The 16243-nt window shown below is 57.9% G+C and overlaps 1 protein-coding gene across 5 annotated transcripts in view; it reads right to left on the bottom strand.

The window, feature by feature from the left end:
* PAXIP1 (PAX interacting protein 1) overlaps positions 1-16243 on the bottom strand; it is a 50014-nt gene that overhangs the window by 15002 nt on the left and 18769 nt on the right. For all 5 annotated transcript variants that reach the window (XM_081537948.1, XM_081537946.1, XM_081537944.1 and 2 more), the window contains 3 exons: positions 12991-13620; positions 2279-2753; positions 1704-1798 (listed from right to left, as the gene is read on the bottom strand). In XM_081537948.1, the coding sequence (XP_081394074.1) occupies positions 1704-1798; positions 2279-2753; positions 12991-13620 (1200 nt within the window). The remainder of the gene's footprint in view (positions 1-1703; positions 1799-2278; positions 2754-12990; positions 13621-16243) is intronic.

Below are 16243 nucleotides of genomic sequence, written 5' to 3' on the forward strand. Positions count from 1 at the left end.
GTGGGATGCTCTCTTTCTAAGACAGGGTGCTACGGACGTTTCAGATAAACCAGCTGTTCTGCGCTGTGGGGCGTCCCACGTCTCACGGGGCCGGCTGCACCGCGACCCCCAACCCAGATGCCAAGTGCACTTCCCCCGCTGGGACAGGGAGAAAGGTTTCAGACATCGCCAACTGGTCCCTGGGGCCAGAAGCGCTGCCTTTAAGAAACTTTATTCTGAAGAGAAAAAAAGAAAGCAAAGCAAGATGAAGTTCAATTCAGTTTCTGAATCCTGAATGTTTTCACACCGTCCTGTATCCCAGCCGCAGCGGTTACACGGTCGTGTGGCACTGAGGGGGGCGCCATTACCAAAAGGGCGGGAACTTTCCTGGGCTGGCCAAAAAGCTCCTTTGATTTTTTAACTAAAAGACATATTTTTATTGTGCCCCAAGAACTTTACTGAACAATGTGTTCACCGTTTTGTTCCACTACCTTCTGCCATTTTTCAGGCAACTTCATAATTCCATTTTCCCAAGACTTTTTATCATTTTGAGCAAAGAACTGTTCCAGGTGCCTTTTACAGTCTTCTAGGCAATTAAAATTTTTTTCCAATACGAGAATTTTGTAAAGACCGAAATAAATGGAAATTCGAAGCTGCAATGTTTGGTGAACACGGTGGATGAATCAGAACTTCCCAGACAAGCTCTAACAGCTTTTGCCTGGTCATCAAACATCACAGAAGCATGCAGTTGTGAGTTATCTGGATGAGAGAGTGTGAGTTTTCTGTTGATTTAATTCCGGGTGCTCTTCATAACGTGCTGCTTTCAGATGGTCTAATCGGGAAGAGGACCTGTTAGAATTAACCGTTTGGTCTTTCAGATGGAGCTCACAACAGAGGACTCCCTTCCACCCCCTCCATACACACAACATCACCTTCTTTGATGTGGTTGGTGGTAAGTAGTTCATTTCACTTGCCCCCAAATCTCTTCTGTTCATTATCGTACAGTTATCTTTTCATCGCTGGTCACAATTTGTTTTAAAAACAAAACGCTTTTTGTTATGTTTCAGTAGAGAACTGCATGTGGAAAAAAGGTCAAGAAGGCTTTTTTTGCTTCACTTGTGTGGAACCCAAACATCAAAGTAACGAACATAGCCAAGCTGGTACAACTCATTCCCAGTGCTGGATCTGGACGTTCTGAGTATGTCCGCTACCTCACACGCGGTATAATGTTGAATGTGCTCAGCTAACGTCTCGATTTGATCGCTATCAACTTCAACTGGTCTACCCAGCCATGGGGTACCGTCCAGCAGAAACCTCCGGCAGGGAACTTTGCAAACCACTTCTGGCACGTTTGATCAGTCACAGCACCTTCTCCACACACTGTACAAAGCTCTCTTTTTTCTTTTCAGTTGTGTTTTTACCTTTCTTGAAATAATTAAGCATAATATGCCAAAAATATTCCTTTGTTTCTCTCATCTTCAATATTAAAATGGCTACACAGAAATTCACCAATTTTGATAACTTTTTAAAAAAATGCACGCTGATAAGACAGATGTCACAGAACAATCTAACAAAACTGTTTTGCATGAAGTTAAAGTCAATTAAGCACTATCAGAGCCGTCTTATGGAAAAAACAAACAAGCTTCTTGGCCAACCCAGTGTGTGTATAGGTGTAGGTACACATCTATGTGTGTGTGCAGGTATGTGTATCTCAGTGACCTCACCCTTTTCCAAGTGGCCAGCAGCTGCTTGTCAGACATCTGCTCTGGATAATCCGCGATTGCAAACACACATCCCAGTAAGAAGCCTTCTTCTGGGACTAGAATAGAATTATATAAGGAAAATGAATTAGAACCCGCACTCTATGAACGTGTGCACAAAACATGAAAAAGCTTGTTTTGCAGAGTTCAATGTGAATTTATGAAGTTAGTCACGCTTGCCCATGATGTCTCCACCAGTAATCTGAGGACCTCTGCAAAAGGTCCTACAAAAACAGCTGCTACAAAGGGAGCTACTCGATCACCGGTATTACGTGATTCAAAACAGGGAACCACTGTGGCTTATGTCTGGGCGGCGAGCGCTTCGAGTGGTCCTTGAAGCAGCCCACCATTCCAAGGACAGCGGTGTTCACCTCAGGGTAGGGACAGAGGCCCAAACCACCGGAGAAACCTAACGATTCCTAACTGTGGTCCCCAAGGTCTAAGTGTTTCTCTGAGGCGAATCCTCAGCCTGCCCTCAAACGCTCTCAGAGCAGGTGTAAGGGTTTCGGGAGAGGGAAGGAAGGATGCACATTACTAACTCTCCACCGCCGGGTCGTGTCCAAACAGCTGGGGCTGCGCCTGTGCCTGGGGCGGCGGGGGCTGCAGGGCCTGGGCTGTCGGGCCGGGCGGCTGCACTGTTGGCGTCGGCTGCACCTGCTGCATCTGCTGCAGGCGCTGGAGGTGCTGGAGGTGCTGCTGCTGCAGGTGGGCAAGCTGCTGCTGCTGCAGGGGCAGCTGGGGCCGCTGCAGGGGCTGCTGGGGGAACTGGTGCGGGTGGGCCTGCGGCGGTGGGAATGGGTGCGGCGGGGGCGGGGGGTAGGGCTGCTGTGCCAGGTGCTGCTGCTGGAGCTGCAGGAGCTGCTGAGGCTGCAGGTGCAGGACGGGGTGCGGGGCCGGGGCCGGCTCCGGGGCCACCTTCACCTGGCCGAGCAGCACCGCGCTCGCGGGGCCCTGCTGGCTGTGGTTCACCTGCTGCTCCAGCGTCTTTGTTGGCGCCGAGAGGGACTGCAGGATCTGGAAGCAGAGATCAGGCAAGGGCACGTCAACCGCTGCTGCCCTCAACTCACAGGCCCCTACAGGCCCCTCAGAGAGCGGAGCTGCACGCCCTACACGCCGCGGGCTAACCCTCACCAGCGGGAGGCTTCAAACACACCTGCGCTCTCCCCCGTGCATACGCACTGCCAGCTCAGTGAGATGGACATACGCGTACTTGAGACCTCTTCACCAAAACGTGAAAGGGAGTAAGTAAAATGGAAGAAGCTAATGAACAGACGTGGGCAGATACACTGACCCGCTCCAGAGCAGAAGGACTGGGGGTGGGGGCTGCTCTGCCCCGCTGACCCCACAGTCCTGCTGCAAGCACAACGCCCCGCCACCCCCCACCTCTCCCGGGCCATAGAGCCTGACCAAGCCTCCCTCCACAGCTGCCAGTTCCCAACAAACAAAGGGTCCAGAGGCCGCCAAGACCCCACCGCATGAAGGCACGGACAGCGCGGTCCCAGCCGGCAGCCGCCAGCCCTTCCGGTCTGCAGCCGCCCAGCTCCGCCACGTACAAGAGACAGGAGAGCCCCAGCCCCAGCCGTGTGCGTGCGGGCGGCCCCCCCCCCAAGCCCGGCGGCCGGGCACAGCTGTCCATTCCCCGTCCTCAGGGTGACGCAGGGCCCTGCACACCCTGGACAGAAGGCCTCAGGCTGGAGTCCCCGCCGGCCACGGCGTCCCCCGAGCTCACCCTGCCTCGGGACAGGCGTCAGCCAAGTGCCCGACAAGCTTCAGGAGCCAAGGGCATCACCTCGCAGAGCGTCGCACCCCATGTGACTTTACTGCCCTGCACAGCGGTGGATGCAACAAAAGAAACCCATCTTACGATGAATGTTCCCAACATGCCCCCAAAATTGGAAGCCAACTTCCTATGATCAAGGAAAACAGTAACAAACAGATTTTACTAAAAGGCAATGCCAAAGAATGTTCCAACTACTACACACTTGCACGCATCTCACATGCTAGCAAAGTAGTGCTCAAAATTCTCCAAGCCAGGCTTCAACAGTACATGAACCGTGAACTTCCAGATGTTCAAGCTGAAGGCAGAGGAACCAGACATCAAATTGCCAACATCCGCTGGATCATAGAAAAAGCAAGAGAATTCCAGAAAAACATCTACTTCTGCTTTATTGACTACGCCAAAACCTCTGTGTGGATCGCAACAAACTGGAAAATTCTTAAGGAGATGGGAATACCAGACCACCTGACCTGCCTCCTGAGAAACCTGTATGCAGGTCAGAAAGCAACAGTTACAACTGGACATGGAACAACAGACTGGTTCCAAATTGGGAAAGGAGTACGTCAAGGCTGTATATTGTCACCCTGCTTATTTAACTTATTTACCAAGTATATCATGCGAAATGCTGGGCTGGATGAAGCACAAGCTGGAATCAAGACTGCCAGGAGATATGCAGATAACACCACCCTTATGGCAGAAAGCAAAGAAGAACTAAAGAGCCTCTTGATGCAAGTGAAAGAGGAGAGTGAAAAAGCTGGTTTAAAGCTCAACGTTCAGAAAACTAAGATCATGGCATCCGGTCCCTTCACTTCATGGCAAATAGATGGGGAAACAGTGGAAACATTGACAGACTGTTTTCTTGGGCTCCAAAATCACTGCAGATGGTGACTGCAGCCATGAATTTAAAAGACGCTTGCTCCTTGGAAGAAAAGCTACAACAAACCTAGACAGCATATTAAAAAGCAGAAAAACTATTTTACCAACAAAGGTCCGTATAGTCAAAGCTATGGTTTTTCCAATAGTCATGTATGGATGTGAGAGTTGGACTATAAAGAAAGCTGAGTGCCTAAGAATTGATGCTTTCGAACTGTGGTGTTGGAAAAGACTCTCGAGAGTCCTTTGGACTGCAAGGAGATCCAACCAGTCCATCCTAAAGGAGATCAGTTCTGGGTGTTCATTGGAGGGACTGATGCTGAAGCTGAAGCTCCAATACTTTGGCCACCTGATTGAAGAACTGACTCATTGGAAAAGACCCTGATGCTGGAAAAGATTGAAGGCGAGAGGAGAAGGGGCCAACAGAGGATGAGATGGTTAGGTAGCTTTACTAACTCAGTGGACATGAATTTGAGCAAGCTCCAGGAGTAGGTGATGGACAGGGAAGCCTGGCGTGCTGCAGACCACAGGGTCTCAAAAAGTCGGACATGATTGAGCAACTGAACTGAACTGAAAAGTCAACCAATACAACTAATCGCTATTTTTGTATCCCTGTCATTTGAATGAAACTCTGGAAATTCAACTTTCACATAAACCAAAGCTATACAAAAATCTCAAATATGTTTTTCAACATACATTTTTCACTTAAATAGACTCCAAAACATAAACATTATATATATAATTTGCAAGAGTAACAGGCCTTGCATTCAGTGATGAAACAAACTAAAACTGAAATAAGTTAAACTCAAGAGTTTGAGTCCATCCGTCTTAGCAAACACCCTACAGGTAAGAGGAGATTCTCTGGGTACTCTGAAAACTTCACAGTTGAGCTCTGAACAAAAAAGCAGCTTTAAATACATTTGCAAGTAAGAGGATAACTCTCTTTTCTCTATGCAAGTATTAAAAAATACCCAGTCAAGTGGAGGAGAAATGGAGCCCACCACAGACCCAGCCGAGCAGAGAACAGTACTTGGGATGCTGACCCTCCACAGAGAGGCAGGCAGGAATGGGGGGGCCAGGAGCCCGCGCAGAGGACACACGCTGGTTCCGGAGCTGGGGGGGGGTGTCAGGGAGGTTATTACCACTTTATAGCCTTGGGGACCATTAGAATGCACTTCCCTTGTAGCTCAGTTGGTAAAGAATCCGCCTGCAATGCAGGAGACCCAGGCTGGATTCCTTGGTCAGGAAGATCCCCTGGAGAAGGGATAGGCTACCCACTCCAGTGTTCTTGCCTGAAGAAGCCCATGGACTGTAGCCTGCCACGCTCTTCTGTTCATGGGGCCGCAAGAGTTGGACACGACTTAGCGACTAAACCACCACCACCATTAGAATGTAAAACTGTGTATACGAGTTACTTTTTCCCCCTCAGAAGTACCAGCCCGTGTAAACCTGACAGAGCCTGCCTGTGTGCCATCAGCAACCAGGTGAACCCAGGGGGCTCCCGAGGGTGGCAGGGGGGCAGCTACACGGGCCTTGGACGGCTGACCGCCCACCCCTGACAGGGCTGGAGGAGGCCCGGCCGGCACACGGGGCACCTGGGCGGGCGGAGAGGCAAGACTAGGGCCCAGCCGGGCTGGAGGTGGGCGTCCGCCTGGAGGGCCTGCACCTGCCTGCCAGCCACCGCGAGGCCCCGAGAGCACCCTCCACGGCCATCAGACGCCAGGTCCAGCTTCCTCCTCTGCCTCTGGCTGGAAACCCGCGTGAGTCCTGAAGAACCAACCGTTCCTACCTGCACGAGCTGTGACGTGCACACTGCAAACTACAGTTTTCAGGGGCCGTCAAGTTTGCCTCTCCGCGCAGCCACAGTCCTTATTTAAGTCCCTCGATGCTGAGCGCCGCATCTGACACACACCCGCACAGCTCCTGACCGCCAGGAACATGCAACTTCAACAGGAGTCTGACGGATGCTGTTTCCCCAACCTCCTGATCCAATTTCAAACTAACCCTTCCACTTCTAACGTTCAAAGATTCCTCTTCTCCCCATCTAGCAGTGAAACGGCCCCGTGTTCCGACACTGCCGAGGGGCTCCCGAGGGTCCACTTCTAACGCTCAGACCCCCCCATCTAGCAGCGAGGCGGCCCCGTGTGCCGACACTGCCGAGGGGCTCCCGAGGGTCCACTTCTAACGCTCAGACCCCCCCATCTAGCAGCGAGGCGGCCCCGTGTGCCGACACTGCCGAGGGGCTCCCGAGGGTCCACTTCTAACGCTCAGACCCCCCCATCTAGCAGCGAGGCGGCCCCGTGTGCCGACACTGCCGAGGGGCTCCCGAGGGTCCACTTCTAACGCTCAGACACCCCCATCTAGCAGCGAGGCGGCCCCGTGTGCCGACACTGCCGAGGGGCTCCCGAGGGTCCACTTCTAACGCTCAGACCCCCCCATCTAGCAGTGAAGCGGCCCCATGTGCCGACACTGCTGAAGAGCTCCCGAGGGTCCACTTCTAACGCTCAGACCCCCCATCTAGCAGCGAGGCGGCCCCGTGTGCCGACACTGCCGAGGGGCTCCCGAGGGTCCACTTCTAACGCTCAGACCCCCCCATCTAGCAGCGAGGCGGCCCCGTGTGCCGACACTGCCGAGGGGCTCCCGAGGGTCCACTTCTAACGCTCAGACCCCCCCATCTAGCAGCGAGGCGGCCCCGTGTGCCGACACTGCCGAGGGGCTCCCGAGGGTCCACTTCTAACGCTCAGACCCCCCCATCTAGCAGCGAGGCGGCCCCGTGTGCCGACACTGCCGAGGGGCTCCCGAGGGTCCACTTCTAACGCTCAGACCCCCCCATCTAGCAGCGAGGCGGCCCCGTGTGCCGACACTGCCGAGGGGCTCCCGAGGGTCCACTTCTAACGCTCAGACACCCCCATCTAGCAGCGAGGCGGCCCCGTGTGCCGACACTGCCGAGGGGCTCCCGAGGGTCCACTTCTAACGCTCAGACCCCCCCATCTAGCAGTGAAGCGGCCCCATGTGCCGACACTGCTGAAGAGCTCCCGAGGGTCCACTTCTAACGCTCAGACCCCCCATCTAGCAGCGAGGCGGCCCCGTGTGCCGACACTGCCGAGGGGCTCCCGAGGGTCCACTTCTAACGCTCAGACACCCCCATCTAGCAGTGAAGCGGCCCCGTGTGCCGACACTGCCGAGGAGTTCCCGAGGGTCCACTTCTAACGCTCAGACACCCCCATCTAGCAGTGAAGCGGCCCCGTGTGCCGACACTGCCGAGGGGCTCCCGAGGGTCCACTTCTAACGCTCAGACCCCCCCATCTAGCAGTGAAGCGGCCCCATGTGCCGACACTGCTGAAGAGCTCCCGAGGGTCCACTTCTAACGCTCAGACCCCCCATCTAGCAGCGAGGCGGCCCCGTGTTCCGACACTGCCGAGGGGCTCCCGAGGGTCCACTTCTAACGCTCAGAGCCCCCCATCTAGCAGCGAGGCGGCCCCGTGTGCTGACACTGCCGAGGGGCTCCCGAGGGTCCACTTCTAACGCTCAGACCCCCCCATCTAGCAGCGAGGCGGCCCCGTGTGCCGACACTGCCGAGGGGCTCCCGAGGGTCCACTTCTAACGCTCAGACCCCCCCATCTAGCAGCGAGGCGGCCCCGTGTGCCGACACTGCCGAGGGGCTCCCGAGGGTCCACTTCTAACGCTCAGACCCCCCCATCTAGCAGCGAGGCGGCCCCGTGTGCCGACACTGCCGAGGGGCTCCCGAGGGTCCACTTCTAACGCTCAGACCCCCCCATCTAGCAGCGAGGCGGCCCCGTGTGCCGACACTGCCGAGGGGCTCCCGAGGGTCCACTTCTAACGCTCAGACACCCCCATCTAGCAGCGAGGCGGCCCCGTGTGCCGACACTGCCGAGGGGCTCCCGAGGTTCCACTTCTAACGCTCAGACCCCCCCATCTAGCAGCGAGGCGGCCCCGTGTGCCGACACTGCCGAGGGGCTCCCGAGGGTCCACTTCTAACGCTCAGACCCCCCAATCTAGCAGCGAGGCGGCCCCGTGTGCCGACACTGCCGAGGAGTTCCCGAGGGTCTCCTGCTTCGCAGGCTTCCCGTCAGTATCGCAACCCCGGCCTGGCGAGGACGGACCCCACGCCACCCACACCGCAGGCAGAGCGAGGCTGTCTTCCCTGGAGTCATACCTGCCGAACGACAGACGGGAAGGCAGGCGCGCGCCCCGCCACGGACTGCGCGTTTCCAGGTCCAGTGAGACAGATTCCAACATACAGGGAACCTGGGATTTAAATCACCCTCCACTGTACTCAAGACACAGAACCCACTGGAAATGCCCTGTCACTGATGAGCAGGGCCCTCTGCCCTGCTGGCGAGTGGGCACCGAGCACGCCTGTCCTGTGTCCATGGCTGAGGAGGAGGAGGCTGGCATCACCCCCCCAGGCAGTCCCAGGAACAGAGCCCTCGGAGGTGTCCGCCGGCCCGCAGGGCAGGTCCCCCCAGCCTCCCCCACCCCGATTTCTGACTTCCTCCCCGTCTCTGCCTCTGGCCCGGCATCCGCACCCCGCCCTCCCCGTGGCCGAGGCGGGGTTGGGTGCTGACCCGGGGACCCGCCGCCCACAGGGGCGCCCGCCCTTCTGGGCTCCAGCTTCTCCCTGAGTCTCAGGGACACCACCTGGCCAGGCCTGGCCCTGCCGTTCTCTGGCTGCCTCCTTGCTCCCCCCGCCACGCCCCGCTCACAGCCAGGCCCGCACACGAAATGCAGGTCCTCTGAGCAAACCAGACGCCTCAGCAGCTGCGGTGCTGACCTCGCCCCCACCTGCCCCCTCCGAGGCAGCCACGCTCCCGAAATCGCCTGTCCGAACACGCTGGCTCTGCCCACTCGGGCTTCCCCTGCAGGCTGCAGGTGCCAGCCCCAGCCCCCAGCCCTCCCCCTACGGGCAGACCCCACTGCACTCCCTCTGCCAACACCCCAAGGCAGGGGTGCCCACTCACCCCGCCTCCGCACCCGCTCCAGCACACATCCAGAACCTTGCGTCCACGTCGGGACACTCGCCCCCCAGGTCCCAGGTGCCGCCCCTCCAGCGTCCCAAGGACCAAGTACTATCAACTGATCACTGTTTACCCCGAGGCAGGGAGGCAGGAAGGGACACTTCTTACATACTTTTAACCAATCGGGACTCTCTTAAACTATCCCCGCGTGACTGATTCGTGAAAAGTAGCTGCTGTTGGTCACCTGGACGAGGGCCCCCCGCAGTCTCCCTACCATGGAAGCCGAGGCCCGGCCTGCCAGGCCCCTTCAGTCCTCAGGACACAGCCGAGTCAGCCTGCTCGGGGTCTGAGTGCTGCCCCCCACCCGGAACTCGCCTTCAGCTCTGCCAGGGCCGCCTGGAGTTAAGTCCCCAACTAAGCAGCCTCCTCCCCCGGCGGCGGTTACATGACCGGTCATCGCCATCCGGACACCCACGCCGCGAGGAGCCCTTCTGCTCACGTCTGTCCGCTCCCTGCCCAGCTTCTGCACCTGAGACGGGCCCGGCTCCTCTTCCTCACTCAGCACCTTGTCTCCAGGGCCCCCACACAGAGCCGGACCCACACACACACACACACACACACACGGGGACACACACACACACACGGGGACACACACACACACACGGGGACACACACACGGGGACACACACACGGGGACACACGCACACGGGGACACACGCACACGGGGACACACACACACACACACAGGGACACACACACACACACGGGGACACACACACACACACACAGGGACACACACACACACACGGGGACACACACACACGGGGACACACACACGGGGACACACACACGGGGACACACACACACGGGGACACACACACACGGGGACACACGCACACGGGGACACACACACGGGGACACACACACACACGGGGACACACACACACACACGGGGACACACACACACGGGGACGCACACACACGGGGACGCACACACACGGGGACACACACACACACGGGGACACACACACACGGGGACACACACACACGGGGACACACACGGGGACACACACACACGGGGACACACACACACACGGGGACACACACACACGGGGACACACACACGGGGACACACACGGGGACACACACACACGGGGACTCACACACGGGGACACACACACGGGGACACACACACACGGGGACACACACACACGGGGACACACACACGGGGACACACACACACACGGGGACACACACACACACACGGGGACACACACACACACGGGGACCCACACACACGGGGACGCACACACACGGGGACGCACACACACGGGGACACACACACACACGGGGACACACATACACACACGGGGACACACACGGGGACACACACACACACGGGGACACACACACACACGGGGACGCACACACACGGGGACGCACACACACGGGGACGCACACACACGGGGACACACACACACACACGGGGACACACACACACACGGGGACGCACACACACGGGGACGCACACACACGGGGACGCACACACACGGGGACACACACACACACGGGGACACACACACACGGGGACACACACACGGGGACACACACACGGGGACACACACACACGGGGACACACACACACGGGGACACACACACACACGGGGACACACACACACGGGGACACACACACACGGGGACACACACACGGGGACACACACACACACGGGGACACACATACACATACGGGGACACACACACACGGGGACACACACACACGGGGACACACACACGGGGACCCACACACACACGGGGACCCACACACACACACGGGGACACACACACACACGGGGACACACATACACACACGGGGACACACACACACGGGGACACACACACACGGGGACACACACACACACACGCGGACACACACACGGGGACACACACACACGGGGACACACACACACACGGGGACACACACACGGGGACACACACACACGGGGACACACACACACACGGGGACACACACACACGGGGACACACACACACGGGGACACACACACACACGGGGACACACACACGGGGACCCACACACACACGGGGACACACACACACGGGGACACACACATGGGGACACACACACACGGGGACACACATACACACACACGGGGACACACACACACGGGGACACACACACATGGGGACACACACGGGGACACACACACACACACGCGGACACACACACGGGGACACACACACACACACACGCGGACACACACACGGGGACACACATACACACACGGGGACGCACACACACGGGGACACACACACACACAGGGACACACACACACACGGGGACACACACACGGGGACACACATACACACACACGGGGACACACACACACACGGGGACGCGCACACACGGGGACGCACACACGGGGACACACATACACACGGGGACACACACACACACACACGGGGACGCACACACACGGGGACACACACACACGGGGACACACACACACACGGGGACACACACACACACGGGGACACACACACACACACACGGGGACGCACACACACGGGGACACACACACACACGGGGACACACACACACACGGGGACACACACACGGGGACGCACACACACGGGGACGCACACACACGGGGACACACACACACGGGGACGCACACACACACACGGGGACGCACACACACACACGGGGACGCACACACACACGGGGACGCACACACATACACGGGGACGCACACACACGGGGACACACACACACGGGGACACACACACACACACAAGGACCCACACACACAGGGACACACACGGGGACCCACACACACACGGGGACCCACACACACACACGGGGACACACACACACACACGGGGATACACACACACACACACAAGGACACACACACATAGGGACACACACACACGGGGACCCACACACACACACGGGGACACATACACACACACACGGGGATACACACACACACAAGGACACACACACATAGGGACACACACACACACGGGGACCCACACACACACACGGGGACACATACACACACACACGGGGATACACACACACACAAGGACACACACACATAGGGACACACACACACACGGGGACACACACACACAGGGACACACACACACCCCTCAACTGCCTTCTTTTTGTCCTGAGTGGAAAAACAGCTACTGAAGAGTTTAAGGCCCATTCTGTACAGCAAGCTCCCATCACAAAACCGTAAATTAAAACTGAGGCTTCTTCAATGAACGAACATGCCCTTTATCGACCCACAGCTCATCGTAAACACCAAGGCACAGCTGGCAGCCTCGGGGTTCCCTCTGCCGCCACTGTCCGGGCAGCCTGGCCACGGGGCGTGTGCCGCTCAGCAGGGTCAGGGCCTGTTACCGCTCTAGTCTGGAGTCAGCGACACTGAACACACGCGTGTGTGCACACGAAGACGGAGACTGCAGAACACGCCCTCGCGCAAAGCAACACTGCTCGTTAAGTTAACTGTTCTGAAACAGCAGAAAATAATCGAATATTTAAAAAAGACTGAAATCAGACATTTACATTTCTGTCTCTACAAGAGTGACTTACATGTGCCACGTTGGAGGGGCGGCTGATCTGCTGGATGTCGGCATTGTTCGTAATGTTCCTCAGCGTCCGCACGGCCGGACTCCACGCGGCCATCACCTCGGGCCTCTCGGAGCCCTGCAGGCTCTGTCCTGGCACCAGTAAGCTCCCGCGGACCTCGGGGGGCAGGATGCCCCCGGGGACGGGCGGCACATTGGCACACAGGTTAATCAGCCCGGGCTCCTTGCCAGGGGGCAGCCGGCGCTTCGCCACTGCCAGCTGGGGGACCTCCGCGGGGGTCCAGTTTAAGTTCCTCTCTTGCTTCTCGGGTGAGGAGTCTGAGGAATCGTCGAACATCAGCTCCCCTCTGGACTTCTCGGCGCTCGATCTGGGTGATAACGGCGGCTCGCCGGAGGGGGAGCCCTCCTGAGAGCTGGCCGGGCTGGACTTCTCGTCCGTGCTGCCCTCGTTCGGGGAGCCCGGCTCCTCGTTGCCCGCCCCCTCCTCCTCCTCCTCCTCTTCCTCCTCGTAGACGATGAGGCGGGGATGGTAAAGGGCTTCGTCCTTTCTGGTCTTCTCGGAGATGCAGTCCAGGACCCAGTCGGGGGTCACGATCTTAATGCTGGCTCTCTTCAGAGCACACTCGTACTTTTCCTGTGGGTGGAGCACAGACACAAACAGAAACAAAGCTACAGGCTTTACCCGATTTCCTAGAACTGCGCGCTCGAAGCGAGAACTTTAGTAAGAGGTGTGTCAGCTCCTGCTGTGGCCACTTCTCCCACAGGGACCACTCCAACCCCTTCAGACAGCGGACAAGAACCGCCCATCAGGGGTCACAGGACGCCTCGCATGTGCCGACAGCAGTCTGAAAGGACTGTGCTTCAACTCTCGTTTACAAACGCAACTACAAACACAACACACAAAGCTAGGGCTCCTATGAGACTCTCAGGAGCGAAAGGCGTATCTGCCGTCCAGCGTGGTGAGCGCTGACCACCGCTCAGAGCTGTGTTGCGGTGGACGGAGCCCCCAGGCCCACAGGCAGTCGGAGGGGCATGAGGACCGTGCTCCGTCAGGCAGCCGACAGGCACCAAGCCCGCTCTACTGAAGACCAAAGGCTCAGTGACTCTGACCCCACGCGGCCTCCGACGGAGCTCTGCACAGAGGTCAGACAGGCGACCGGACGACGGCGGAGGCCAGCGCTAAGCCGCGTGGGCCCGGGCAGGGTCTGTGGGCAGTGGGCGGGGGCGCCCGGCAGGCGGACAGGCGGACGCTCCTAGGGGACAGGGCGGACCGGAAGGCACGCCCGAGGGGAGAGAGATGAAGGAAACCCTACGTGAGTGCAGTGTGATAAAGCAGCTTTACGGAGACCCGTGCATAAACATGGCTCGGTTAACCGACCGAGTCTGACCTCGGCTAACAGCCATTCTCCGGAAAACACAGACTTTGGGCCCTAACCTACACCCCCTTCCTGCTGCGGGCCAGGGCCAGGGGCGGGCTGGAGGACCCAAGGACCCGCCCCAGCTCTGCCTTCAGCCTCCAGTGGAGGTGCAAGCACTAACACCCAGAAACCAGCTCCCTCCTCCAAATACTAAGCAACAGACCCTGTTTTTTGGCTGTTATTAAATTCCTCCATTCTTCTCAATTTAAAACATTTTAAAAATTCAACAATCAAAAAAGACAGTTTCATCATGCCATTTATATATTTTCTCCATAAATTTATCAAAAATGAAAAAAATTACTTTATAAAGTGCCATTTATTTTTGTGTATATAGTCAGCTAGCTCAGTTGGTAAAGAATCCGCCTGCAATGCAGGAGACCCAGGTTCAATTCCTGGGTCAGGAAGATCCCCTGGGGAAGGGATAGGCTACCCACTCCAGTATTCTTGGGCTTCCCTTGTGGCTCAGCTGGTAAAGAATCCGCCTGCAACACGGGAGACCTGGGTTTGGTCCCTGAGTTGAGAAGATCCCCTGGAGAAGCGAAAGGCTACCCACTCCAGTATTCTGGCCTGGAGAATTCCATGGATTGTACAGTCCATGGCGCCACAAAGAGTCGGACACGACTGAGCGACTTTCACTTTCAGCTAGTCTGCCAAATCCACTTGATTCATATACTGCCTCCAACTGTAATTTGACCCTTTAGAAGTATTCTCTCATAGTTTTAAAACTTATAAACATTTCATTCCCCTTAAACTAGCTACCAAAAATCAAAGGATTTATTTTCAGCCATAAACCAATGTTGATAAAAAGAAAAAAAAAAACCCCGACATTCTTTAACCATAGCATACTACTTATCTCTCAAAATGTCACTTAAGATACAACTTTTTACTTAAGTAGACTTTCAGATTCGCCCCACATTTTCAGTTTCTCCTCGGATTGTGTGGCTTACTAAGTTACAAGCACACTCACCAGCCCACGCTCACTTTCTTGTCAGAGAACGAGGACTATGGACGGCAGCATCCACGGGCTGCCCCTGCGTCCAGGGCCCCACGGGAAGGGCCCCCCACGGGCTGCCCCTGCGTCCAGGGCCCCCCACGGGCTGCCCCTGCGTCCAGGGCCCCCCACGGGCTGCCCCTGCGTCCAGGGCCCCCCACGGGCTGCCCCTGCGTCCAGGGCCCCACGGGAAGGGACCCCCACGGGCTGCCCCTGCGTCCAGGGCCCCACGGGAAGGGACCCCACGGGCTGCCCCTGCGTCCAGGGCCCCACGGGAAGGGACCCCACGGGCTGCCCCTGCGTCCAGGGCCCCACGGGAAGGGACCCCACGGGCTGCCCCTGCGTCCAGGGCCCCACGGGAAGGGACCCCCACGGGCTGCCCCTGCGTCCAGGGCCCCACGGGAAGGGACCCCCACGGGCTGCCCCTGCGTCCAGGGCCCCACGGGAAGGGACCCCACGGGCTGCCCCTGCGTCCAGGGCCCCACGGGAAGGGACCCCACGGCGGGCGGACCTGTCAGCTCCCGCACCCCCTTCACCCAGACCTGGCCGCACGCCCCCCCACTCAGCGGGGCAGTGCACCGAGGCGAGACATGCGTAGTGCTGATCCAGACTGCAGGCAACAAAAACACGGAGGGAACGACCGACGGGAACCTTGTCAGAAGACCTTCCTACTGTAAATACACTGCACTTAACTCTCAAAGCTCTGAATAACTGTCCACGGGAGGAAAAAAGCTTGGCCTCCACACGACAGCAGTTCTCGTACTTCGTGTGGGGGCGCAGCAGAAGCCCCGGGCTCCCCACCCCAGCGGGTCCCGTTTCCCTCGGTCTGGGCAGGCGGGCGGCCAGCC

The sequence above is a fragment of the Giraffa tippelskirchi genome, chromosome 10 (assembly GCF_054371585.1).
Source record: "Giraffa tippelskirchi isolate mGirTip1 chromosome 10, T2T-mGirTip1v1.2.pri, whole genome shotgun sequence".
NCBI classification, from domain to species: domain Eukaryota; kingdom Metazoa; phylum Chordata; class Mammalia; order Artiodactyla; family Giraffidae; genus Giraffa; species Giraffa tippelskirchi.